The 27,653-nt window shown below is 43.7% G+C and overlaps 2 protein-coding genes across 5 annotated transcripts in view; both read right to left on the reverse strand.

Moving 5' to 3' along the window:
- The window catches only part of mfsd12 (major facilitator superfamily domain containing 12), a 51,653-nt gene extending 31,212 nt beyond the window's left edge, over positions 1–20,441 (reverse strand). For both annotated transcript variants that reach the window (XM_033046929.1, XM_033046931.1), the window contains exon 1: positions 19,515–20,441. In XM_033046929.1, the coding sequence (XP_032902820.1) occupies positions 19,515–19,782 (268 nt within the window). In that variant the 5' untranslated portion in view covers positions 19,783–20,441. The remainder of the gene's footprint in view (positions 1–19,514) is intronic.
- A 3,578-nt stretch (positions 20,442–24,019) lies between these two features.
- csnk1g2 (casein kinase 1 gamma 2) overlaps positions 24,020–27,653 on the reverse strand; it is a 94,479-nt gene continuing 90,845 nt past the window's right edge. For all 3 annotated transcript variants that reach the window (XM_033046933.1, XM_033046934.1, XM_033046932.1), the window contains one exon: positions 24,020–27,600. In XM_033046933.1, the coding sequence (XP_032902824.1) occupies positions 27,546–27,600 (55 nt within the window). In that variant the 3' untranslated portion in view covers positions 24,020–27,545. The remainder of the gene's footprint in view (positions 27,601–27,653) is intronic.

Below are 27,653 nucleotides of genomic sequence, written 5' to 3' on the forward strand. Positions count from 1 at the left end.
AGCATACTGCCAGGGGTAGTGGTGAAGGCATATACGACCAGATAGACAGCTAGGACCATCGGTCATAGCCTCAGAATTAAAGGGCGCTCTTTTAGAAAGGTGGTGAGGAGGAACTTCTTTAGTCAGAGGGTAGTTAATCTTGGATCTCATTGCCACAGAGGGCTGTGGAGACCAAGTCATTAGATATTTTTAAGGCAGAGATAGACAAATTCTTGATTAGAACAGGTGTCAAGGGTTAAGGGGATAAGGCAGGAAAATGGGATTGGGAGGCAGAGATCAGCCATGATTGAGTGGCAGAGTGAACTTGATGGGCCGAATGGCCCAATTCTACTCCTGTAACTTGTGAAAGATAGTGGCCATTACCAGTTTTTTTTAAATAGGCCCATGGATGTGGAAGGAATGGAGGAATATGGATCACATGCTGGCAGTGTAGATGAGCTCATGTTGACATCTTAGCGCCACAAGACATTGTGGTCTGAACGGCTTGTTCCTATGCTGTACTGCTCCATGAACAATGCAAATTTTTATTTTGCATGCTATCCAGGCAAATCATACCACACACAAGTATAAGACAAGTATGCGATAAAGGCAAAGAGAGTACAGAACATAGAGAATGTATTGTGGTCGATTACCTCAAAAGGTGGCATCTCTTTCTCAGGATAACACCACACGAAACAGCAGGAGCAGGTCCCATTCAACAAGTTTATGCCTTTCCTGCACATAACCCTATATCCTTTCATTCCTCCAGACCCATCAGAGATCTTTTTAGAAATACAGGCCCTTCGGCCCATTGATCCCGTACCGACCAACGATCCCCGCGCATCAACACTATCCTGCACGCACTAGGGACAATTGTTTACACATACACCAAGCCAGTTAACCTACATACCTGGACGTCTTTGGAGTGTGGGAGAAAAACAAAGATCTCAGAGAATACTCGCGCTGTCACGGGGAGAACATGCAAACTACGTACAGACAGCACCCGTAGTCGGGATTGAACTTGGTTCTCCAGCGCTGCAAGTGCTGTAAGGCAGCAACTCTACCGCTGTGCCACCGTGGCTGCCCTCTCTTATTTTATTTTCCTTTTATCCTTCCATCCTGTGTACTTATTTTGATCTTTCACCCAGATTGGAATGAGGGATCATCTACCTGAAGTGTTATTTTGGCTTCACGTCACAGTCGCTGACTGACCACTGGGAAGTTGCAGAGTCCCAAGGGCTTCCTTTCTGACTTTGAGCTTCCACAGTTCAGTACAATGCTTCTCTAGGCAGGACTGAGAAACTATCCAATGTTTATGAAACATTTAGACTGATACATGGATTGGACAGGTTTAGAGGGATATGGGCCAAATGCAGGCAGGTGGGACTAGTGTAGATAGGGCACGTTGGTCGGCATGTTCAACAACTAAGTTACAGAGATAGGTTGAATAATTCTCTGTTCGGTCTTTATTCTCTGGAGCGCAGAAGGTTAAGGGGGGACTTGATAGAGGTCTTTAAAATGATGAGAGGGATAGACAGAGTTGATGTGATCAAGCTTTTCCCTTTGAGAATAGGGAAGATTCAAACAAGAGGACATGACTTCAGAATTAAGGGACAGAAGTTTAGGGGTAACATGAGGGGTAACTTCTTTACTCAGAGAGTGGTAGCGGTGTGGAATGAGCTTCCAGTGGAAGTGGTGGCGGCAGGTTCGTTGGTATAATTTAAGAATAAATTGGATAGGCATATGGATGAGAAGGGAATGGAGGGTTATGGTATGAGTGCAGGCAGGTGGGACTAAGGGAAAAAAATTGTTCGGCACGGACTTATAGGGCCGAGATGGCCTGTTTCCGTGCTGTAATTGTTATATGGTTATATGGTTATATGGCATGGGCAAGTTGGGCTGAAGGGCCTGTTTCCATGCTGTTTGACGCCAGAGGATACTATTATCATTGTTGTACAAAGAGTAACAAGCATTTATACTGTACGTTTGTTACAAAATACATCAAGATGATCTAGCAAAAGATAGCTGAAAGCACAGCCAAAGAGATACACATGAGGAGTTAGAACACAGTGCTGGAGTCACTATCAGGCAATATCGATGGAGGACGTGGATGGGCGACCTTTAAGTCTGAGGGATACCTATCCACGTCCTCTAGAGATGCTGCCCTACCCACTAAGTTACTCCAGCACTGACTCCTACACAAGATTCCAGCATCTGCAGTTCCTTGCATCTCCAGTCTCGAGGAGCTTTTGAAAAAAAGAAGAAGTGGCAATTATAAAAAAGGATTCGAAAGGTCCATACAATTAAGGTTTGGATTGAAAGGGAAACAGGGATTAGCAAAAAGACTTGTACCGGGAAGCAGGAGATAATATAACCGGTGATGAGACATAGCCAAAGTTAAGGTTAGTATCACAAGGTTAGAGTTTTCTCTCTACAATCTCTGCCATGGCAGAGAGTTGAGATCACAGGAAATACTCGGAACAACGAAACAGCGAAAATTGTATAACGAGACTGATGCAAGGCTGGAGTGCGATAGAAGATGAAAGACTGTGTAATAGGAAATGCAATAGAAGGGTATAACTGGGCAATGCAAATGAGGAAGCCTCTGTTGACAAAGCAGCCAAATCTATAGCGAGTGTGTGACTCAAAAATTGCCCAATCAGCTTTAATCCAAGGCTGATCAAGTAGTTTAGAGAACAGTTTCTCATAGCACATCACCATGTATACATTTCCTTGCCAATAACAGAGTTACAGCAGGCGGAAATAAGAGGCACACTAGAAATCGCAGGCAATGACTACAGATAGCAAGACTGTTGGAGAGGCACTCATAGATAAAGGTATGGCACAGGGACAGGCAATGGAGGGATATGGGTCATGTGCAAGCAGCAGAGATTAGCTTAACTTGGCGTCATGTTCAACCCACAATGCATGATGACAGTTAAACTAATCTCTTCATGCAGATGATCTTTATCCCTCCACTTCCTGTACATCCATGTGCCTATCCAAAAGCCTCTTAAATGCCACTCCACCAGCCCAGGCAGCACGTTCCAAGCACCCACCACTAAAAGGTTCTCCACTCATCTCCTTTATGCTTTGTCGCACTCATCTGAAAGCTATGCCCTCAAGTCTTTGGTATTTGCAACTTTAGAATTTTTCTGTCGAATTATTAATTGGAGAAAATGTTTACAGGTGAGGCAAGTCTTCAGCCGGTGTAGTATTTAAGGAAAAGAAAGTAAAACCAAGACAAGGTTAATGATTTTCGGGAGTGCAGGGAAGGAGAGGACCAGAAAAGAGAGTCAAAGCAAGGAAAAGATTAAAAGTAATTTAAAAAACAATACGCTTAACACAGGGAATCATACTAGATTGGTCCAATACAAGGATATTTCTAAGTAATGCTGTTGAGAGGATGTGCTTGGACTTCTAGAAGACTTTTGCCAAGTCGCTACAAGATGTGGAAACAAAGAACTGCAAATACTGCTTTATACCAAAGATAAATTAAATTAAAATGTCTTTATTTATATAGCACATTTTTAGTCAACTTGCATTGACCCCAAAGTGCTTCACATAATTACATTCACACACACAGGCAAAGATGGGTGAAGTGTCTTGCCCAAGGACACACACAGGCAAAGGTGGGTGAAGTGTCTTGCCCAAGGACACGACGACAGTATGCACTCCAAGCGGGATTCGAACCAGCTACCTTCCGGTTGCCAGCCGAACACTTAGCCCATTGTGCCATCTGTCGTAAAGAGATACACATGAGGAGTTAGAACACAAAGAGCTGGAGTAAACTAGCAGGTCAGGCAGCATCTATGGAGAAAAAGTCTGAAAAGATATCAGTCTGAATGAGGCTCCCGATCAGAAACGTCATAATCCTTTTTCTCCAGAGGGTGCCCGACCCACTGAGTTTCTCCAGAATATGTGTCTATCATTGCCACAAGATATGCTTCTACTTACTCAATACATTGAAGCATGTCATATAACATGAGTATCCAATCTTGTTCCATCCACACAGGATAGGAAAAAAATTCTAATACGAGAGGCCATAGTTTTAAGGTGAGAGGAGCAAAGTTTAAAGATGATATGCGGAGGGAAAGGATAATCGCTGAAGGGCCTATTTCTATGATGCTATGGTAGACATGATGCTTAATCGCTATTTACATCTCTGTAAATGGTCATTTCAGTCGTGAAAGGAGGAAGCTAGGTAATGGGGGTACAAGTGAATGCAAAAAAAAAGGGACAGGGAGGGGAGAATTGTCTATTTATTAGCCCTATAGCTCAGTTCAAATCCAGAAGGGGGCCACCTAAGGATCTTAAAGACCAAAGAGCATTTTTTTTTTCTCTAGCGATTTCTTTTGAAGACAAAGATGACATTTGGTACAAAACGCTAAAATCAATTTTTCTCCCAAGATTTTTCCTTTGATAGTGTGACAGGACAGTATAATCCAATCTAACAAGTCATCGAAACACTATTCCACCGCCTAGCAAATTGATCCCCGCAGGGAATTACTGTGGACTTGGAGCTGAACCCATGAGACGTGTTACAAAATAATTCACAGTTTTGTCGTTTGAAGAGACTGGTCTTGTGCAGGGATTTATCCATCCAGGGAAAATAGCAGGAATTACTTATGGTTTGGTCAAAGTGCACGGCTAATCAGGTAATGACGCACTCCACAGAACTGCAAAAGGTCTTGCAGAACAAAATTTTATTTCAATTGCATCGCTTTTCTTCATTCAGGACAAGCGGAGTTTGTCAGATTAGCCAAGTTCACGATTCTCAAAAAAGGGGCAGCACAGTGGTTGAGTTGCAGCATTACAGCGCCAGATAACCAGGTTCGATCCTGACTGCAGATGCTTGTATGTTCTGTACCTTCTCCCGGTGGGTTTTCTCTGGGTGCTCCGGTTTCCTCCCACAGTCCAAAGACGTACAGGTTTGTAGGTTAATTGGCTTCACTAAAATTGTCCCCAGTTTGTAGGGTAGTGCTGGTGTACAGGGCGATCGCTAGTCGACGCACTCAGCGGGCTGAAGGACCCGTTTCCACACTGTATCTGTAGAGTCTAAAGTCTCCAGCAGAATCTTGTAATAAAGAAAGCAAGTAAAATACTAGGATGATCCCAACCCTCATACTGGAAACAAATATATCACCATTCTTCAGCACCATTAAGGCAATATCAAGAAATGTCAGAGCACCACTGTTTATTGGTGCAGTTTAATGAGACTGACCATCAATAATTCCTGCACATCAGTACAGATAGTCATTAAATGTGCTTTGCATTTACCTTGTAATGGGAGCCATTTCTATCTAGTGTATTATTAGTGATCATATTGGCCCACCAAGTCTGAACTGCTTGTTCCTATGCTGTACTGCTCAACGTAAATTTTATTTTGCATGCTATCCAGGCAAATCATACCACACACAAGTATATGACAAGTATGCAAAAAGGAAAATAAAGTACAGAACATAGGGGAATGTATTGTGGTCGATTACCTCAAACGGTGGCATCTCTTTCTCAGGATAACTCCACAAGAAACAGCAGGAGCAGGTCCCATTCAACAAGTTTATGCCTTTCCTGCACATACCCCTATATCCTTTCATTCCTCCAGACCCATCAGATATCTTAAAAAAATTTTTTTTTTTAGAGACACAAGCCCTTCGCCCCACTGATCCCGCACTGACCAACGATCCCCGCGTATCAACACTATCCTGCACGCACTAGGGACAATTGTTTACACATACACCAAGCCAGTTACCCTACATACCTGGACATCTTTGGAGTGTGGGAGGAAAACGAAGATCTCAGAGAAAATACACGCGGTCACAGGGGGGAACATGCAAACTACGTACAGACAGCACCCGTAGTCGGGATCGAACCTGGGTCTCCGACGCTGCAAGCGCTGTAAGGCAGCAACTCTACCGCTGCGCCACCGTGGCTGCCCTCTCTTATTTTATTTTCCTTTTATTCTATCCTCTGTACTTATTTTGATCTTTCGCCAGGATTGGAAAGAGGGATCATCTACCTAAAGTATTATTTTGGCTTCTCTTCACAGTCGCTGCCCGACCACTGGGAAGTTACAGTCCCAAAGTCTTCCTTTCTGACTGAGCTTCCACAGTTCTTAACAGTTTCAACACCTGCAATAGAGTATCTTAGGGTAACCTTCCAACACACTTGAAATTTACATCTAAAAATTAATTGAATGATATCTATGACATGCAAAACTGCCTTAAAAGCTGGAAAAATTCCCTTTTTCGTAACCAAACATTTTTGTAGCACTATTTATTTATTTAGCGAATGCAAAGTCCTTTAGCCAAGCAGTTGCCTCTTGATCTGCTGTATGAAGGGTGACAAGTCCTCCTTTGAGTCTTTGTTGAGGGCATGCTTCAATGATGTGTTGCATTGTTTGCTGCTCTCCACAAGCACACCGTGAGGTTGGACTGCTGCCCCATTTGTGAAGGCTGGCCAAGCAGGGGCCATGTCCAGTCCTGAATCTATTCAGCGTCGTTCCTTGGGAGATTGGTGCCAGGGACCGGTAGGGTGGGGTCTGACACCAGATGTTTATTTGGGACATCCTTGTAGCACTGAGTAATGTGTATATAATTAGGCGTCACTAGAAAGTCCTGTGTGGGAAAGAAATGCAATTGCTGGTTTAATCTGAAGATAGGCACAAAAAGCTGGAGTAACTCAGCGGCTCAGACAGCATCTCTGGAGAAAAGGGAACAGGTGACGTTTCGGGTCGAGACCCTTCTTCAGAAGTTAGAAAGTCCTAACTTTGCACTAAGAGTCCGCTATGATAAAAAAAAAAAACAGGATGTCACCAATTTTGCAGAGAGGAGTCAGAAAGTAAGAAATTGAAACCTGTACAGAAAAGGAATAGTTGTGCTGGGTGTTCGAGGCAAAGATGTGCAAATGGTAAATTCAACGGTATGAAAATTATTAATGGACTGTTGCATCAATCCACTGAAAACAAAGCTCTCATCCCCTCCCATGTGAGGTATTTGGTCAAGGCTCATCTTTCTCTTGCCACTGGATTTCCCTAAGCATTGTAGCTTATGCAAACGGTTCTAGAACCGTAAGGTACCATTCAAGTTTTTGCCTTTGCTTCCTTTTAATGGATGATTCACTCGAAATACAGAAATACTGATGCAAGCCATTGAACATTCCAGGAATTTCCCCAATTTCCTTCCTTTTACTGAAGGGTGCAATGGCAACAACATTTTAAAAAAGTGTGCAGAGAGGAACTTAATTGATCTGTTTAAAGTTTAGTTTAGAGATACAGCGTGGATACTGGCTCTTCGACCCACCGAGTCCATGCCTACCGTCAGTCACCCATTTATATGTGTTCTATGTTATCCCACCTTTGCATCCTCTTACCTAAAGACTAAGGGCAATTTCACAGAAGCAAATTAACCTACAAACCTGCCTATCCTTGAGATGTGGAAGGAAGCCTGAGCACTTGGAGGAAACCCATGCAGTCACAGGGAGAACCTGCAATCTCCACACAGACAGCACCCAAGGTTGGGATCAAACCTGGGTCTCTGGCGCTGTGAGGCAGTAGCTCCAGCATCCAGGATTAAAGGTTGAAAGCTACAGCATGGAAACAGGCCCTTCTACCCACCGAGCCCACTTGTTCTATGTCAAGCCCTTTCCACTCCCTGCACACCAGGGACAATTTATAGAGGGCAATTAACCTACAAACCCATGTATCTTTGGGATGTGGGATGAAACCGGAGCGCTTGGAAGAAATCCATGCAGTCACAGGGAGAACATGCAAAGTCCACACAGACATCACCCAAGATCAGAATTGACCCCGGGTCACTGGGGCCATGAGGCAGCAGCTCCAGCAGCTGCCCCCACCGTGCAAATTTTTGTTATATCAACTGCCTCGAAGAAAGTATCATGGTTTTGTAACGTTGTATGGTAGACAAGTGAAAAATAAAGAGGCAGCTTTATTTTAAAGAAAAGCCAAACTTATGCACAGCATCATGGTGACCTCTGTGCTTGATGTCACCAAGACACAGCTAACAAAAAGCAGAAACGGGAAAGTACGAGTTTGTTTGCACATCGTGTACACTTCTACACTTCAGAACAGAATGTTCGTATTCTAAGTATTAACAATGGGCTTTCTTTTCAGATTCTGACTGACTTTTGTCCCTTTTGTACTTTGAACATGGTTTGGATTTTGACCCCTTCCTCTTGCAGTGACCTCAATAATATTTGGGACAAAGACCCATCATTTATTTATTTGCCTCTGTACTTCACAATTTGAGATTTGTAATAGAAAAAAATTACATGTGGTTAAAGTGCACATTGTCAGATTTTAATAAAGGCAATGTTTATACATTTTGCTTTCACCATGTAGAAATTACAGCAGTGTTTATACATAGTCGCCCCATTTCAGGGCACCATAATGTTTGGGACACAGCAATGTCATGTAAATGAAAGTAGTCATGATTTGTATTTTGTTGCATATCCTTTGCATGCAATGACTGCTTGAAGTCTGCGATTCATGGACATCACCAGTTGCTGGGTGTCTTCCATGGTGATGCTCTGCCAGGCCTGTATTGCAGCCATTTTTAGTTTATGCTTGTCTTGGGGACTAGACCCCTTCAGTTTTCTCTTCGGCAAATAAAAAGCATGCTCAATTGGGTTCAGATCGGATGATTGACTTGGCCACTCAAGAATTGAGCATTTTTTAGCTTTGAAAAACTCCTTTGTTGCTTTAGCAATATGTTTGGGATCATTGTCTTGCTGTAGAATGAACCGCCGGCCAATGAGTTTTGAGTCATTTGTTTGAACTTTAGCAGATAGGATGTGTCTGTACACTTCAGAATTCATTATGCTACAACCATCAGCAGTTGTATCATCAATGGCGATGTGCCAGTACCTTCAGCAGCCATACTTGCCCAGGCCATAACACCCCCAACACCACCACCATGTTTCACAGATGAGATGGTATGCTTTGGATCTTGGGCAGTTCCTTCTCTCCTCCATACTTTGCTCTTGCCATCACTCTGATATAAATTAATCTTCATCTCATCTGTCCACAAGACCTTTTTCCAGAACTGTGGTTGCTCTTTTAAGTACTTATTGGCAAACTACAACTTGGCTATCCTATTTTTGCGGCTAATCAGTGGTTTGCATCTTGCAGTGTAGCCTCTGGATTTCTGTTCATGAAGTCTTCTGTAGACAGTGGTTATTGACAAATCCACACCCGACTCCTGAAGAGTGTTTCTGATCTGTTGGACAGGTGTTTGGGGATTTTTCTTTATTACAGAGAGAATTCTTCTGTTGTCAGCTGTGGAGGTCTTCCTTGGTCTGCCAGTCCTTTTGCAATTAGTAAGCTCACCAGTGCTCCCTTTCTTCTTAATGATGTTCCAAACAGTTGATTTTGGTAAGCCTAAGGTTTGACTGATGTCTCTAACAGTTTTATTCTTGTTTCTCAGTCTCATAATGGCTTCTTTGACTTTCATTGGCACAACTTTGGTCCTCATGTTGATAAACAGCAATAAAGGTTTCCAAAGGTGATTGAAAGACTTGGCTCTGAGAGCTCTCTTATACCTGCATTAGGGAGGCATTTAAACACACCTGAGCAATTACAGATACCTGTGAAGCCATGTGTCCCAAACATTACAATGCCCTGAAATGGGGGGGACTATGTTTAAACAAAGCTGTAATTTCTACATGGTGAATCCAAAATGTATAAAATGGCCTTTAATAAAATCTGACAATGTGCACTTTAACCACATGTGATTTTTTTCTATTACAAATCTCAAATTGTGGAGTACTGAAGCAAATAAATCAATGATGGGTCTTTGTCCCAAACATTATGGAGGGCACTGGATTTGCATTAAGAGCAAATTAAATGAAGTGAGACCAACACATTTTAATATGTTATAATACACAGTAAAACACAAACTGTTGGCAGAACTCAACAGACCAGGGAGGTTCTTTATCTCAAGATCCCAACATCTGCAGATTTTCGTGTCTGGCTTTAATATGCGCATTGCCTTCCAGGTGCTCAATATCTGCCTCAGGAACTGCGGCAGGGCGGGATATGTGGCACAGTGGCGTGGCGGTAGAGTTGCTGGCTCACACCGCCAGAGGCCAGGTTCGATCCTGACTATAGGTGTTCTCTGTACGGAGTTTGTACATTCTCCCCGTGACTGCACCAGGTGCTCCGGTTTCCTCCAACATCCTAAAGACGAGCAGGTTTTTAGGTTAATAAGTTTGTCTTCTTTCAATTATCCGTAGTGTGTAGGATAGAATAGGTGTGTGCCGGCTTGGTGGGCCGAAGGGCCCGTTTCCGTGATGCATCTCTGAACATCAAACACCGATGGTCATGGTGCATGCACACTTCCTTATCACTTTGTTTTCTAAAACAATTTTAAAAGTTTGAGAAATGCACCAGTTGTTTTATCTCAGCTTGAATATCAGTTGAATGCAGCACAATGTTTGTGCTCTAAAGGACGTGTGTTTACATTGGCAATCTCAAGTTTCTATCCTTAGTCACAAGGACGGCAAGAGAAAACTATAAAATGCAGGTGCTGGAAATCTGAAGTACAAATAGAAATTGCTAGAGGCACTCAGTTCAGCAAGAACGAATAAAAATCAATTCTAACTCTTTCACTGTCCATTTCGCTCTGACATCCCTAATGTTTCCAGCTATTTTTCTCTTTTAAAAATAAAACCTACAGAGAAACGCAGCTAGTAGAGCTGATGCCTCACTGTGCCAAAGATCCAGGTTCAATCCCAACCTCAGGAACTATTTGCACATTCTCCCTGTGACGAGTCACGAGTACCTAGGTACAGCGAACACTACTTTGCTATACTCTACATAATACTATGCATAAATACAATCAAACGAAACTCGAGTACAGTGGGTAGAACAATGAGGAAGACACAGAATACAGATATAGTTCTCAGCATTGTAGCGCAACAACTCCATAGACAAAGTCCAATGTTCACAATGGGGTTGAAGTAAATCGGACAGTGCCCTAGTTTATGGAAGAAATGTTCCCGAAGCCTGATAACAGAGGGGAAGCTGTTCCTAAATTTGGCATTGGTGGCACTTTCAAGCTTCTGTATCTTCTGCCCAACAGGAGTGGGGAGAATGAATGACCAGGGTGGGACACGTCTTTGATTATGTTAGTTTCCTCCACATCCTAAAGACATGTATGTTTGTAGGTTAAATGGCCTCTGTAAATTTTCACCTAGTGTGTAGGGAGTGGATGCATGCGAGATATCATAGAGATATCAGTATGGTAGTTGTAGACTTGGTTGACTGAAGGACCCATTTCCATGCTGTTTCTTTCAATCAACTCAAACAAGGTGCCTTCAAACGTTTTAATTGACTTGTGCAAGTCTCCATGGCTGCCACCAAATGGGATTCCAGTGAAATGTTGTCAAAGTCTTGAACAAAAGAGATATTTGCCACAGGCAGCCGTATCATTTAGTTATCCGGTGATCTGCCACGCTCTACTTAAGATTGCATTTTTTGCTCAGAAATGGCTCCAGAACACCAAAGTCTGTGAAATTTCAATTTTGGCTTTACGCACAAACCTCTGATGTGAACGTCAGCATTTCCGCCCTGTGAGAAGGTCAGAATTGCCAAAGAGCAGGAACTCTGACTGAATCTCCTTCACTTGCATCCAGTCAAAGTCCCACCACATTTAAATATGAAGGAATCGCCTATGGACTAAAATCACAGATACTGCCACGCCCGTATCATCATTGGCAGCCATGCACTTCAATTGACCAATACTCCAATGTAGACTTCAGAGTTGACCAACAATCCACAGCAACTGGTTATCTCTGCACAAGGAAACAAAAACTGTCCCAATCACAAGACCCCATTGCTGTTTACCCAATCTTCACTTTGTACAACACATACAATTGAGGCTTTCACAAAGGAACAGGATACAGACATCAAATAGCACACACACATACAGAGGATACAAGGTATTTAAAGATCACCTGTGCCATAAGCTCAACAGCGGCACAGTGATGCAACTGGTAGAGTTCTGCCTCACAGCACCGTAGACCCGGGTTCGATCCGGACCTCGGCTGCTGTCGGTGTGGAGTTTGCACCTTCTCCCTGTGACAGTGTGGGTTTCCTCAGGGCGCATCAGTTTCCCAAAGACGTGTGGGTTTGTAGGTTAAGTGGCCTCTGTAAATTGTACCTAATGTGTATAGAGTGGATGCGAAAGTGGGATAATGTAGAACGAGTGTGAACTGGTGATAGGTGGCCGATGTGGACCTGGTGGGTCAAAAGGCCAGTTTCATGCTGTGCCACCACATTGTTCATAGTTGAGGTTAACATTGTGCAGCGTCCAAAGATCTGTTAGTTGTTGAAAAGAAGCTGTTCTTGACCTGGTGGTCATGTCCTGTATCTTTCTCCGGATGGTGGAGCGAGATTGTGGCTAGGGTGGTGTGGGATTCATTATAATAAATTATATTATAATTGATTATAATACGTAGTAAAATGGAAAACGGAATGTTCACATTATGACCCATGATAACCGTTGCTCAGTTTTATGGATAATAATCAAATAAAGATCTCTTGTTCGGAACACCTTGAAGTGGAGAAAAAAGCAAGCACTTATTTCAAGAGGGCTAGAATATAAAATCAGGGATGTAATGTTGAGGCTCGAAAGCCGCATTTGGAGCATTGTGAGCAATTTTGGACACCATATTTGAGGAAGGATATGCTGGCTATGGAGAGGGTCCGTCTGCTTTTTTTTCTTTCTTTTTGTTCCTTGTCATGTTTTAGTTAATTTTGTTTTATTAAGTTGTGTATGTGTGTGGGGCGGCGGCAGTGGCAGCGGCAGCGGAGACCCGACTCGGCCCCGAAGCTGTGGCAGAGGCAGTGGCAGCGGAGACCCGACTCGGCCTCAGAGCTGTGACGGCGGCGGCGGCGGCAGCAGCGGCAACGGAGACACGACTCGGCCCCGGAACCGTGGCAGCGGCAGCGGAGACCCGACTCGGCCTCGGAGCTGTGGCAAAGGCAGTTTGAACCGTCGCCTTGGCGCAGAGGGAGAACAAAGAGGGAAGAGACTGAGACTTTAAGATTTTGCCTTCCACCACAGTGAGGAGGTGTTTGGTGAACTCACTGTGGTGGATGTTAAATTTGTGTTGAATGTGTGTTTTTGTCATTTTTAAATTATATGTATGACTGCAGGGAAACGAAATTTCGTTCAGACCGAAAGGTCTGAATGACAATAAACAAATCTAATCTAATCTAATCTAATCTAATCTAAAGGAGGTTTACAAGAATGATCTCAGAAATGAGTGGGTTAACATATGATGAGCGTTTGACAGTACTGGGCCTGTACTTGCTGGAGTTCTTTTAAACATTGGGGGACTTCATTGAAACGTATTAAATAAAGGCTTGGATAGAGTGGATGTGGAGAGGACGTTTCCACTAGTGGGAGAATCTAGGACTAGAGGTTTGAGCCACAGAATTAAAGGATGTTCCTTTAGGAAGAAGATGAGAAGACATTTATTTAGTCAGAGGGTGGTGAATCCATAGAATCCTTTGACACAAATGGCTGTGGAAGTCAATGGATATTTTTATGCCAGGGACAGATGGATTCTTGATTAGTACGGGTGTCAGGGGTTATGGGGAGAAGGCAGGAGAATGGGGTTAGGAGGGAGACAGACCAGTCATGATTGAATGGCAGGGTAGACTTGATGGGCCAAATGGCCTAATTCTGCTCCTATCACATAGGACCGTACGACCTAAAAGTAGTTGCGTGCACTGTGAGGAACGTAGATAAATGATCAATTATTTCTCCACCGATTCCAATGCTAATGTAACTCCAATGTGGAAAACAGGCCGTTGGCACAACTCAGTCCACCTACTGAGACACAAAGAACTGCAGATGTTGGGATCTAGAGCAAAACAAAGTGCTGGAGGAACCAAGCAGGTCAGGCAGCATCGGTGGAGGGAATAGACAGACGACACGTTTGGTTGGGGACCCTTCTTCAGATTGGACAGAGATGTTGTTCGTCCATTCCCACCACAGATGTTGCCTGACCTGCCGAGCTTGTCCACCATTGACTTTTGCTCATTCCATCCGTTCTTCAGAAACCACGCACATCTCCCGCCAATCTCTCCCGGTGGCCTCTTCCAGTTCTGCCATCATCCTTTTGCTTCTACGTCCATTTTAAGAGCAAAGAGCAGACTGAGAAATTAGTACGGCCAAACATTACAAAGCAGAAACGCCTGAGAGTAATTCAGTAAGATTATACTATTTATAAAAAGCAGAACTGAGAAAGTAGACTGCATGTCTACCAGCCCAATGCCTAAAGGTTGCACAGATTTGATACATCACGAGTCAAGAGTGTTTTATTGTAATATGTCCCAGGCAGAACAATGCAATTCTCAAGGACCTGTCCCATTCTCACGACCTAATTCACGACCTTTTTTACTCGTGGACATTTTTCATCATGCTAGAAAAAACGCCCCGACCTACTTGATGCCACGAGTACCTACGCCTCCTACGCCCATGCTGCGAGTAAGAGTCAAGGGCAAACTCGGCAGAGGTCGTGAATTAGGTCGTGAAAGTGGGACAGACCCTTCACTTGCAGCACCACAGAATATGTAAACATTGTACTTAGTAAACAATATAATAAACAAAAAAAAATGATATACAGGAGTTGCTGCCTCAAAAAGGCAGCCAGCATCAGTGACCCACATTGATACTGGCCAGTGTTCACCACCTACTGCAGTCTTGTTTGCTTTCAGAGCACTCGACACAGAGCCTACAGACAATTCATTTTGCTAAGTATTTTCTTTGCCCACAACTGTGCAGCCACTAAACAGCTAACGTTGGCTCAAAAAACCCACCAGAATTTAAAAAAAAATAAATTAGGAAATACTCAGAAAGCCAGACAGCACACACAGAAGGAGAAACAGAGTTGGTGTTTCAGGTCATTGCATTCCCCCTTTCAACCTTCGGAGTATTTCCAGCATTTCCTGCTTTTGTTTCAGATTTTCAGCCTCTGCGGTTTGATATTCAGCTCAAGTTGGATATTGGGCAGTGGTCAAGGAACGGCAGAGTTTAACAGAATGAAACGGCCAAGCCTAGAATAGAAATGCAATTTGCATACCAGTCGTTTGAAGTGTTTGTTGGTCTCGGTGGTGCATGCTGGCGTATAAATAACTGTATCGCCACAAGTCAAAATGTCGACAAAATCTTGTGCAAGGTGGTGGCATTTTAAATCCTGCCAAGCTGCAAGGATTGGAGCGTTTACAAAAAATAATCACTCTGATAAATCACTAATGGAAGTTATCAAGATGTCAGCATCAAAAACTCAATTCATGGATTTTTGACAGACTATTAGGTAGACACAAAATGCTAGAGTGACTCAGCGGGGCGGGCAGCATCTCTGGAGAGAAGGAATGGGCGACGTTACGGGTCGAGACCCTTCTTCAGACAGACCATTATTTGTCACAATTTTGCTTATAAATAGAAAATTATTATTTTTAAAATTACACTTGCAACAGCTCAGAAAGAAATACTGTGTGTATCACTGAGTCCAGGCAATCTCGAATGGAGACGAAGACAAGTGTGTTCAGAGGTAGACACAGAGTGCTGGAGCAACTCAGCAGCATCTCTGGAGAACAAGTTTGTCCCAGTGTCTGTACAGGGAAATAACCCATCTTATTTTATTTTTAAGCTAACTTTACATCCTGTTTAACAGTTTCATGCGAGCGACTTAAGACTGAAGTCATTTCTCAGTAATCGTTGACGAGCTTGGCGTGCATTTCAGGTTGTTGGGAGTCTTTTGTCTAGTTCAGAGTTATCCTTTGAGGTTACGATCAAGATATCACACCCCCCCCAATCACAGACACTGGGGAGCCTACTAGAGTCCCACTGTTTCATTCCTCTCTGCTTTTCAGTCACGAGGACTCCTCACTCTGCCTGATAGTTTAAAGCCAAAGTAGTAAGTGGAACTTGTACAAGTCGCAAAACTACTTGCCAGCACTCTTGAACAGAGTACGTAGACTAATGAACCAAATTAAAAAAAGAATCAAGCCAAGCATAAAGTTAAATTTAACAGAACTTTCTCAATATAGTCCAGGGTGGAAAGTCCAAAAAGCATAGCATGAAGGTCCGAGGGGGGGAAAGTTTCAAGATGTGCAGGGCAAATATTTATGTACACATTTATTCATTTAAACACACAGAGTGGTAGATGCCTAGACCCTGGTTCCAAGGGTTGTGATGGAAGGAGATACGATAGTGGCATTCAAGAAGATTTTGGAAAGGCACTTGAATATGCAGGGAATGGAGGGATATGGACCATGGTATCTCAGTCCAGTTTTTTAGATAATGCAAAGGAGTGCGTAACCTTCTCCATAACCAACCCCATTCTGCAGTTGTGTAGTAACTGGGTGGATGTGGAAAGGACGTTGTCTTGGAGCTCCTCTGGTCCAATGCTGCCGGACTACCCGGGAAACTCTGCTAAAGTCATTTTAATTTATTCTGCATCTGAGACATTCCACTGCCCGAGAAACTGCTATAGTCGTGAAACAGTCAGGTTTTCTTCACACTGCAAGATCCAAAAGGAAGCAGGGCAGAAAATCTCTGGTCAGAAGGCAAGACTCAGGCCTCAGTAATACATCACCATGTCACTGAAAGGCAACAAGCAGGTCCGGCAAAAGGTCACGATAACAGCCTCTGACTCGGAGGCATAGAGTCTCAACATTTACCATAGACGCTAGAATGCCACAGCACAGGAATAGGATAGGGAAATGAGGAACTGGTTTACACAAAAGGACATAAGGTGCTGGCGTAACACTTTTGCATCCGATTATGAAGAAAGAGAGTCAGACCTGGAGTGGGGAAATACCAATGTGGTGGTCCCTCTCTGGGGAAGAACGGAATGAACAGGAGGGAGACAGATCTTAGAAACAGGATACAACTCCTTACCAGACCCAGAACAGTGGGATCATAGACCCTAGGACTCAAGGCCACATGCCTGGCTGAGACTGCTGACTTTCTGGCGATGGGCAGCACACAGTTTAAGGTTCAAGTTCTTGTATCTTACGTATGCAATTAAAAGTTTAAAGGACATCTTTCACCAGTTATGCTAGTGGTATATCTCTAATATGTAGGAAGGAACTGCAGATGCTGGTTTAAACTGAAGATGGGACACAAAAAGCTGGAGTAACTCAGCGGGTCAAAACAGCTCGACCCGAAACGCCACCAATTCCTTTTCTCCAGAGATGCTGTTTGACCCGCTGGGTTACTCCAGCTTTGTGTCTATCTTTGTGTCCATCTCTAATACACAACAGCAACACTCTCCATCTCACTAGGTTGTTGATCTATCCCATTCTAGAGACTCAAGCACCGAAGTCTACGGTTAACATTCCTGTGCATTGCTCCCTCTGTACTGCACAATCAAGATGTGTTGTTTTTCTAAATGAGATGTTAAACCAATGCACCCAAGACCATGAAAGATTCCACGGCATTCAACCAAGAACGGACAGCACAGTTATTCTCAAAGGAGTGGGCAACCTTCTCCATACCCAACCCCATTCTGCAGCTTTGTCGTAACTGGGTGGATGCGGAAAGGATGTTGTATCTTGGATCTCAATATTAGTCAAGAACACAGATTATTTGGTTGCTTTGACAGCACTGAAGGGAGGTAATTGTTGGCAAATTGGCTGCTGTTTTTGCCTACTTTAAGATTATGACCATACTTCAGAACACACACCATTCTCTGCAAACTTCATGTGGACATCCACACTGATTTGTGAGGGGCAACTTAACAAATTGAAGTATTTCTGGTTAAGGGACAAGATTAAAAGCTTCCATTTGGCTACAGCACCCAATGGATCCATCCTTGACCATCCGATCCTCACCTACATGTTTCCTGACAAAGTGATTCAGTTTGTACATGTTCGCCGACAATAACCAGCGCCGACTACCATTCCCCTCCCAGTCAACTCTCAAGCTCTCCACCAGTGGCAGCCTAACTACAGTCAATGTCCTTGACATTGAGCGTTGGAAAAGACAACGCCTTTGGTCCCCAGAACCAAGCACGTTCTGTTCTGTTCTCTCCTCTCCCATTCCATGCCACACCACGCCACCAATTACATTCCACTTTATATTCTCATTGGAGTTTATATACTCATTAGCAAAATCACAACTTTTATCACTATTATCCTGCTAGTCACAACCCAATCTCAATTAGCACAAAAACAATTCCAGCCTGAACTCATCCTTTATTCTCTGGAACTCCCAAATCTCAGAACTGATTAATTGAGGGGGATTCAGGAGGGAAACAGGCACTTTGGCGCAGGAAGGGAGGAACTGCAGATGCTAGTTTAAACCAAAGATAGCCAAAAAGCTGGTGTAACTCAGTGGGGCAGGCAGCATCTCTGGAGAGAAGGAATGTGTGACGTTTCAGGTCGAGACCCTTCTTCGGGCTCGACCTAAGCATCACCCATTCCTTCTCTCCAGAGATGCTGCCTGTCCCGCTGAGTTATTCCAGCTTTTTGAGTTTGTCCATTCCTACTAGTTCTGTTATCCGAATTGGGCATCCACTGTAAATTGGGGCAATTTACAGAGGCCAATTGACCTACAAATCTCCACGTCTTTGGGATGTGGGAGGAAACCGGAGCACCTGGAGGAAACCCACAGTCACAGGGAGAGCTTGCAAACTCCATACAAAGAGCACCCAAGGTCAGGATCGAACCAGGGTGTGTGGCACTGAGGAAGCAGCTCTACCAGCTGTGCCACTGTGCGGCCAGGTATATAACCAAAACGCTCACTCAAATCCCTCTATAGCCTTGTCCTTTCCCACTCCATCATCACATCCCACTCCTCACACCTTGTACATGGCCAACATACCATCCACTGCCCCAGACACTAATCTCTGAAACTCACAGCCACCCCTCTGCCTTGTTTAGACTTTCTTCCTTGGAGCAAACATTCCCTCTCCCATCTTTGACTCTACACCGGTATTCATCTTCCCACACCCATGTGAAGCCTTATCTCTGAGATCTGTTAATGATCCACAGGCTACATCTGAACATTCACTGCTCAATTCATTCCAGCCACTTCAATAAGTGCGATTACTGGTAAGCGACTCTCCACCCAATTCCTCAACTTAAAAACGGGCAAGTTCTGACATCTCCATCAATGGGTTTGAAGGACTCGTTGAGACACATTGCCAATGTTTTCATTCCCTACGACTCAGAGGGGACCCAGGGGAGCTGGAGACGATGTCCACTTAGAGTGATACAGCGTGGAAACAGGCCATTCGGTCCAACTTGCCCACACCGGTCAACATGTCCCATCTCCACTAGTCCCACCTACCTGCGTTTGGTCCATATCCCTCTAAACCCGACCCATCCATGCGCCCAGTTTTTTGATATCTCCCGAGGATAGACACAAAAAGCTGGAGTAACTCAGCGGGACAGGCAACATCTCTGGAGAGAAGGAATGGGCGACGTTTCGGGTCGAGACCTTTTCTTCTCCGTTCGCAGGACAAATAGTAACACAAACATGTTATTATGGACTCACCAATAAGATGCCACGTCTTCCTCTTGCCGTACTTCCCGCAGCCCCGAGTGCGGTCGGACTCATAGCCGATGAGAGGGGTGCAGAAGCCGTCGGCGACCTGCCCGATCAGCAGCAGGATGCCCGCGTTGTAGTTGTTGATAGCCAGCACCGTGTGGTAGTAAACCAGCAGGTAGGTGAACCACATGGACGCGCACAAGTCATTGAGAAAGTGCCCCAACGCGTAGGACAAGCGGGCGCAGAGTGGCAGCGAGAGCACCTCATCAGACATGGTCCCGGCAACAAGGAGAGTCCAGGGGGGTGTGACACACCGGCTCTTTGGTACTGGAGTTGTGTAATGTCCTTTGCACCTTGCCGACCGCTTTAGACTGGCTTCTGAATTCAACCAGCCCTGAGCTTGTTACACAGACAGAGGGCTCTAAATGTCACCAGCCTCGCTGCATGTTACACAAGCAGCCCTGCATATGACCAACTGGGTTTGCCACACGTTACACACAGGGCTGTGAGTGCAACCAGCCCTGGGTTTGTTACACAAGAAGGTTCCGAATGTAACCAGTTGTTAGGCTTGTTAAACGTTACACGCGCAGCCCTACATATAACCAGCTTGGTACACTTTATACACGCAGCTCTGAATGCAGGCAGCCCTGGGCTCGTTACTCAGGGGGTATAAACCAGCCTCTTCCCCCTCCCCCGGCGTGTTACTCGTTACACAGGGAGCCCAGGATATAACCAGTCACACGTTACACAGGGAGCCTTGTATACAACCAGTCCCTGGACTTGTCACACACGTTACCAGCGCCCGGCCCGCTGCTCTGACACACTCGCTTTCCCAGCCCGGCTCCTTGGAGCTTCCTGGAACATTGCTCTGGCTGCAGTTTTTCCCGTCCCCTCACTCCAGCTTCCTGCTGTCAATAATCCGCCGGCCGGTCATGTGAGTTAACGCAGGGCTGTTCTCAGTTGGAGAAAAACACTGGGCGTTTTCCTCCGCTCTCGCAGCCCAATGAGCGAGGAACGGGGGCGGGACGTCCGCTCGTTGCCCGGCCCACAGGTTGACACAGGTAGAGGGATGGGGTCGAGTCTTCTCGTTCTCACCCAACAGAAAGCTGACAATGGCCTGTTGCCTTTATCATCATTACATTTATGCATATCTTTAATTCATTGTGCTTCATCTCTCTACATCATCGCCTATATCTCTCGTTCCCCTTTTCCCTGACTAGTCTGAAGAAGGGTCTCATCCCAAAACGTCATCCAGGTATGCTGCTTGTCCCGCAGTTACTCCAGCGTCTTGTGTCCAGAGAAGGATGGGTGGTTGCCTGTCTGAGGGGGCAAGGATAAACTCATTGGCAGAGTCTTAGCTGGCATTTGCCAACAATCAAACCAAACCACTTCAAGAGAGTCACAGGAAATGTATTCATAGTTTATTTTATGCAATTTTGCAGGAATGCATGGGGTGTACATGGGGAGAAGGCAGGAGAATGGGGTTGAGAGGGATGGATAGATCAGCTGTGATTGAATGGGGAAGAAGACTTGATGGCCCGAATGGCCCAATTCTGCTCCTAGAACGTTTTGTGTTGTCACAAGCATACACCACAGAAACTGGCCCTTCGGCCCACAGTATCCATGCCAACTATCAACTACCCAGCTACACTAAACCTATTGACCGACACTTGGTCTGTAGCCTTCCAAGCCTTGATTCAAGAGCTCCTCTCGACAATTTTGGTTCTCTGAAAAGTTCCCTAATCAGAAAGGTTAATCCGTTTCCCTCTCCACGGATGCTGCTTGACTAGCTGAGTTCTTCCAGCATTTCAGACTCCAGAATCTGCATTTCTATTTGTTTTCCCTTATTAAATGTTATTAATTAATTTACATCAGTTTTGAAGCAAGGAATTTAGTCTCTTTTGTGCTGAAAGTAAGTTTTTTTTTGGTGGAATATGTGAAATCTGAAATAAATGCACATTAAATTTGACAGTTGCAGTAAAAAGAAAATATTATAAAGTGTATTCAATGTAAATAATAGGACTTTGCATACATGTTCTTTGAACTGCAGGTACAAGTTGTACACAAATTAATTCCACACTGCTTTCCACAGTACATTGTCCAAATTCCATGTACTTAAAATAACAACCATTATGTATTACCTTCAGTGAACAAAAATAACCTGAGGCATTTAATGGTGGCCAAATATGTTATTCAAAGAAATAGTTCCACATTCAGCTTTCAACACTGAAGAAGACAGCCAAGGATGGCACAGTGGTGTGGTTAGCCTTGCTTCCCCAGTTTCAGAGACCTGGGGTTCAATCCTGATCTCTGGTGCTGTCTGTGTGGAGTTTGCGCGTTCTCTTTGCGACCGTGTGGATGTTCTTTGGATGATCTGCTTCACTCCCACATCCCCAAGATGTGCTAGTAGGAGCGTCAATTAGCCACTGTACATTGCCCCAGGTGGATGGCAGGAGAATTAGATGGACGGGAGAAGGATGGTTGATGGAGGTGCAAGAACGTAAAAGGAATCGCGTAGATAGGTAGAAACATCGAAAGACACAAATTGCTGGAATGACACAGCAGGTCAGGTAGCACCTCTGGAGAATGTGTAGGAAGGAACTGCATTGTTGGTTTACGGCGAAGATAAACTTGCTGGAGTAACTCAGCGGAACAGGCAGCACCTTTGGATAGGAGGAATGGGTGACATTTCGGGTCTGAAGAAGGGTCACGACCCGAAATGTCACTCATTCCTTCTATCCAGAGATGCTGCCTGTTCTGCTGAGTTACTCCAGCATAGATAGGTGATGCTTTAGTCTGAAGAAGGGACCTGACCTGAAACATCACCTATTCATGTTCTCCAGGGATGCTGCCTGCCCCGGTGAGTTAGCTTGTGGAGCTGCTGATTCACAGATGGAGACAGATCTGATCGTAACCTCCACTAGTGTCTGGGTGGAGTTTGCATGTTCTCAATGTGACTGCATGCATTTCTCCTGGATGCCCTACTTTCTTCTCTCATCCCAAAGACGCACAGTTTGGGATGTGATATGGCCACCGTTTATAGGCGAGTGATAGTATCTGGGGGGAGTTAATGGTAAGATGGGAAGACTAAACAGGAATTTGTGAGGACTAGCCAGCATTGATGCAGCTCCATCAATGCCCATCCCACAGGGCCAAAAGGCACCAGCACCATTCTGACCTCTGTCACAGGATGTGGTGTGTTGTTTTGCGACTTTGGTGTAGCTCCCGTCCTCACTGCAGTCTGACCTGTGGCACCTGCAGCAACCCAGCCTATGACCACAGCTTTCACTTTTGCGTGCAGTTGGAAGCCACAGAAGCTTCTTGCAAATGAAGTTTAAAATTGTGCTCCAATGCATACGCTCAACAGAAACGGCAGCTTTTCAAACATTCTGCACTGCTGAACACATCCACGACACAACTCAAACCTCAACTATTCAAAGCGGCATGGATGGTGCAGCAGGTAGTGCTGCTTGCTTCGGAGACTCGGGTTCCATTCCTGATGTATCCGATGCCTGTGTGGAGTCTCTATTCTTGCTGTGACTGAATAGATTGCTGTCTGATGCTCCAGTTTCCTCCCACGTCCCAAAGACACCACTTACTACAGAAGTCTGAAGGCAGCTGACTTGAAACATCATCTGTCCATTTCCTTCCACAGATGCTGTCTGATCCTCAGAATTCCTCCAGTAGACTAACATTTGCATGGAGATTGGGAATGTGTAGCTACCTTTATCCCCGAAGCCCACTGAACCGTGGCTGACCTTGCACTGGTTTCTCCTCTCCCCCTCAATTTGCAACTTTTTTATCTGCAAGCTCCACAATTAACAACCTTTTATCCCTTTTGGACTCGCACCTGACTTTTCATCTCTAGTCTTAGTCTAACAATCTGCCAATCCAACAAAAACACCATTGTCTGTGTTCACCCTTCACCAGCCATGCTCGGACCTGCCTCTCCTCTCGCTTTCTTTCACCACCCCCCCCACAACCCTCATGATCAGGGTGAAGAAGGGACCCATCGCAAAACATCATCCATCCATCTTCTCCAGAGATGATGCCTGACCTGCTGCGTTACTCCAGCATTCTGCGTCTACCCTCTGTTCATGTTCCTCCAGCAGTTTGTTTTTTTGGCAGAGATGCACTGGTTGCGAGGTTAATTCGTTCCCGCTACCGCCTAGGCTCGTGGTGGGCGATAGCAAAATCAGGGTGAAATTGATGGGTATGAGAGGAAAATATTGGTTTCAAAGAATTAAGTGGATGAAGGGTCTTGACCCAAAACGTCACCTATTCCTTTTCTCCAGAGATGCTGCCTGACCCGCTGAGTTACTTCAACATTTTGTGTCTATCTTGGGTGTAAACCACCATTTGCAGTTCCTTGCACACAAAACCAGAGGACATCGTTTTTTTGTGCTTGCCTCATTGAGATCCACTCATTCTTTTGTACTCCAGGGGATAGAGGAGATTTCAGAGGGAATTTAAAGCAATGAATTACAAAAATATTGCGAGAACAGAAAATATGAATTGCTTGTACTCCCTTTATTTGGTTCTTTTCACTTATTACAGTCACCAGAATTAATGACAGCATAATAAAATTGCTCATGTGCTTGTTGTGGATTGAGACCATTTTGTGTCAAGTGTTAAATTATTGGGCAGGTTACAGAATGCATAGATCAACATTTTTCACGTGTGGTGTCATTCTGGGCGAATGCTACGCACAAAAAGGTAACAAAATCAGAACCCAAGCATCAATATACATTTTAATTATCACAATGATACCATCTATCATGATAAATGTTTTTTCTGGCCAAGAACAGACCCATCCGATCAGAAAAGGCAGCAGATGAAGTTTGCAAAACATGGCTCTGCACGTTGGTGATACCATTGTACTACTGTGACATCCTGTGACTTCTCTTTCTATCCATTTGTGGGAATAGAGTTGATTCACAGTCAAACTATCGGGCATTTCTAGCAGAGGGCCACATAAATTCTGAAAGTCTATTTACAGCAATAAGTATTAAAATAAGGTATGACCGTCAACAGTCCACCAAGCATTACGTTTATTTTGTTTTTTTAAAGACAGTCTAGATTCAGTACTTGATTCCATCATTTTCTAAGGGAAATTTAAACTTTGGCTATGCTGAACCACAATCACCATTATGAAAAGTGCATGTTTTAGGCAGTTACAATATCAGTTCTGCCTTCTCTTAGGACAGGTCTATAAATCCAACAGTGAAATTAGTTTTCAAAACTTCAGGAGTGATCATTTTTTTTTTTAAATGAAAGAATAAATGGGCAAATCGCACAGACTTCTGACGAGTTGAAATCTCCATTTTCAGGAAATAAAATTGTTGTCGCCCCCAAGATTTGTGACCACAATTCCTAACACTTAAAGTACAATAACCGTGATTTCCACCACAAAGCGTTTGTGTTATCACATGTGAGAAAGACTAGGCACACCTGCAAAATAGGCTTCAGGAGTGCTTGAACCACATTAGCCATACTAACTCTCTGAACAGTCAAAGATACCTCTGAGAAAATAATCCTAAATGCAAAAAAAATGTACTTTAGATTTTTTTAGTCCAAACACAAACCATAACATACAGTCCTCCAGTTCCTGATTAATATATTAGGAAGCCTGTGTATCGAAATGTTTATCTTGCAGATCTGGTAACTAAGGCTCAGGGAGAACATTTTTACCCTTCTGTTCTGGATTGTTCCTATTTATAACTCAATAGGCAAATGGACAATATCCACAACAATACGTAAGCATTCAAAAAAATATTATTACCCAACTAAAAATTGCAGGCTATGCAAAGAAAATATTGAACTTGATTGTGGATAGCTCCACCAGAAATGGACTACCAGCTAGGTAATGAATCTATGGAAACAACTTCTGTAAAGGCAATTCATGGGAAAGGACTTCACCTATAAACTTGATTACATGCAAGATGCAAGTAGTTCGCTCAAGGTAGAAGTTTAAAATCCAAGCAGTTTTAAAATCTACTTATAGAGATCAAGAATCTGCTGAGATGGATAATTGGTAACAACCCAGTCTTGTCGGGGGTCCATTTTATGTACCCTAATTTCCTGAGAAATACCTGAAGCCATAAAATAAAACAGGAGATTGAAGGTTCTAAAAATGGTACAAGATTCAAATGAAATGTACTTCGAAGTAAAAACAACCATTTTCTAAATAAAATTGTGCATAAAAACATTGTGGTTCAATACCAAAAAAATTGTGTCTTATTGAATAAGAGCAATCGATAAGCTAGGATTTGCCTCCAAAATTAAAATTTACTTCAAATTAATTTCTGTCCCAATTGAGACACTAATACATATGGGTTCTAATTCAATAATTGAGGTACTTTTTCCATTGATTCTTCCATCATAGCTTTTGAATTCCAAACAATTCTCCTCAGTGTAGGAAAAGTGTGACTGGATCAATGACTTGCAGAAACCTACTCTTCCTATTGTTGCTGCCTAGAATGAAAACTTACCAATTTCTCAGCATTTTTCACCTACCTTTGTTTTGGCTTAACAATCGGAACTAGCTTGAGATTTTTACCTAGAAGCCTTTCAGAGTGTGTGGCAGCAATCTAGTAGATCAAAAAGATGATTTGGATTGGGAGATTCTTTCTCAAATATCCTAGTCACAAATAAGAAAAATTGAGATCTGATCTCTTAATATGTGACGGGGAAAATGAAAAAACTTCAATTTTTTTTTCCTATTAACTTGGAGACACAAGGAACTGCAGATGCTGATTTATAAAATAAAGAAAGAATGTTCTGGAGTAACTCAGCAGGTCTGACTGCATCCCTGGAGAACATGGATAGATGGTGTTTCGGGTTGGGACCCTTCTTCAGAGATACTCCAGCACTTTTTGTCTTTTTCTTTGCCCCTATTGAGTTGGTCGCTTTGGATAGAGACCGTGCTGGAGTAACTCAGCAGGTCAGACACAATCTCTGGAGAACATGGAGAGGTGACGTTTCGGGTTGGGACCCTTCTTCAGAGTTACTGTAGGACTTTGTCTTTTTCTTTCCCCCTATTGACTGGGTTTCTTTACTCCAACCCAACATGAATAGTGCCATTGCAGAAAGGCATATCCACTTCACTGTGCCTGGTGTGGCCTTTGAATCACAGTGTTTTGAATCATACAGGTGCTGACATTCTGATGACAGCCCACTTCCCTGTTCATTTACAGCCCTCATGCTACCTGGATCAGAAACTAACTGGTTCAGAGTTTGAATAAGATTCTTTTTTTTTTTTCCTGTGTTTTATCAGGTCCTATTTCTACCCAGCAATTGTCTGGCTTACAATTTGCAAACATTATACTGTCATTATTACAATTTAAAACATGCTACGTTTCCTACCGCTTTTGTATTCCCTTAAAAAAAAAAAAGGTGTAGAAACAGTTTTTTTTTTATTTGCACAATCAGACCCAAAAGCTCTTACATACTGATATCGAAAGTGCAATTAAGGATGTGGAAAGCCCTCAGTGCATTTCCCCATCACAACAGTACCCAACAATAGTGACTACACCACACATTCACGCGGAACAAAAAAAAGAGAGGAAAAAACGAAAAAAAAAATTGCTGCATGACTTGCAATTACATAACACTGGAGATAAATGATGGATGTCTTGAGCAGCGTTTGAGACTATATCAGCAGCCTCGTCAAACTCAAAGTAACCACTATCTCTTTCTCTTTCCGAAACTTCTTTTTAAAAATTCAACTGAATTTTCGCCTTGTTCCCACAGTGAAATAATCCTACTTAATGCAGATTTCGGGTGTTTATTTCAAAGACAATGTTTTTTTGTGGATTCCCACAGGAAAGGAAGTAAAAACTTTGCATGGTGTGTTTTGTAAGTCCACCAGAATGAATTTCACAGCAGAGGAGGGTGCCAATGTCAGGAGCCCAAATTGATGGCCCCCAGAGAGGCATGATCTTAGACGACAGCCTGCCACAAAAAGATGGATTTCTGAATCTATCATGATTGGAAAGTTGCAGAGCACACGTGTAAATCTCACAATCGCTTCCAAAGTCACTTGTGGCGCTGAATAGTTTTCCTCTTCCGCCTCTTGAAGAAACAACAGCACCTTCAAAAAAAGAGAACACAAATATTAAACAGATGAAAATCTTCCCTTTTTTC

This window comes from Amblyraja radiata, chromosome 29 (assembly GCF_010909765.2).
Source record: "Amblyraja radiata isolate CabotCenter1 chromosome 29, sAmbRad1.1.pri, whole genome shotgun sequence".
NCBI classification, from domain to species: domain Eukaryota; kingdom Metazoa; phylum Chordata; class Chondrichthyes; order Rajiformes; family Rajidae; genus Amblyraja; species Amblyraja radiata.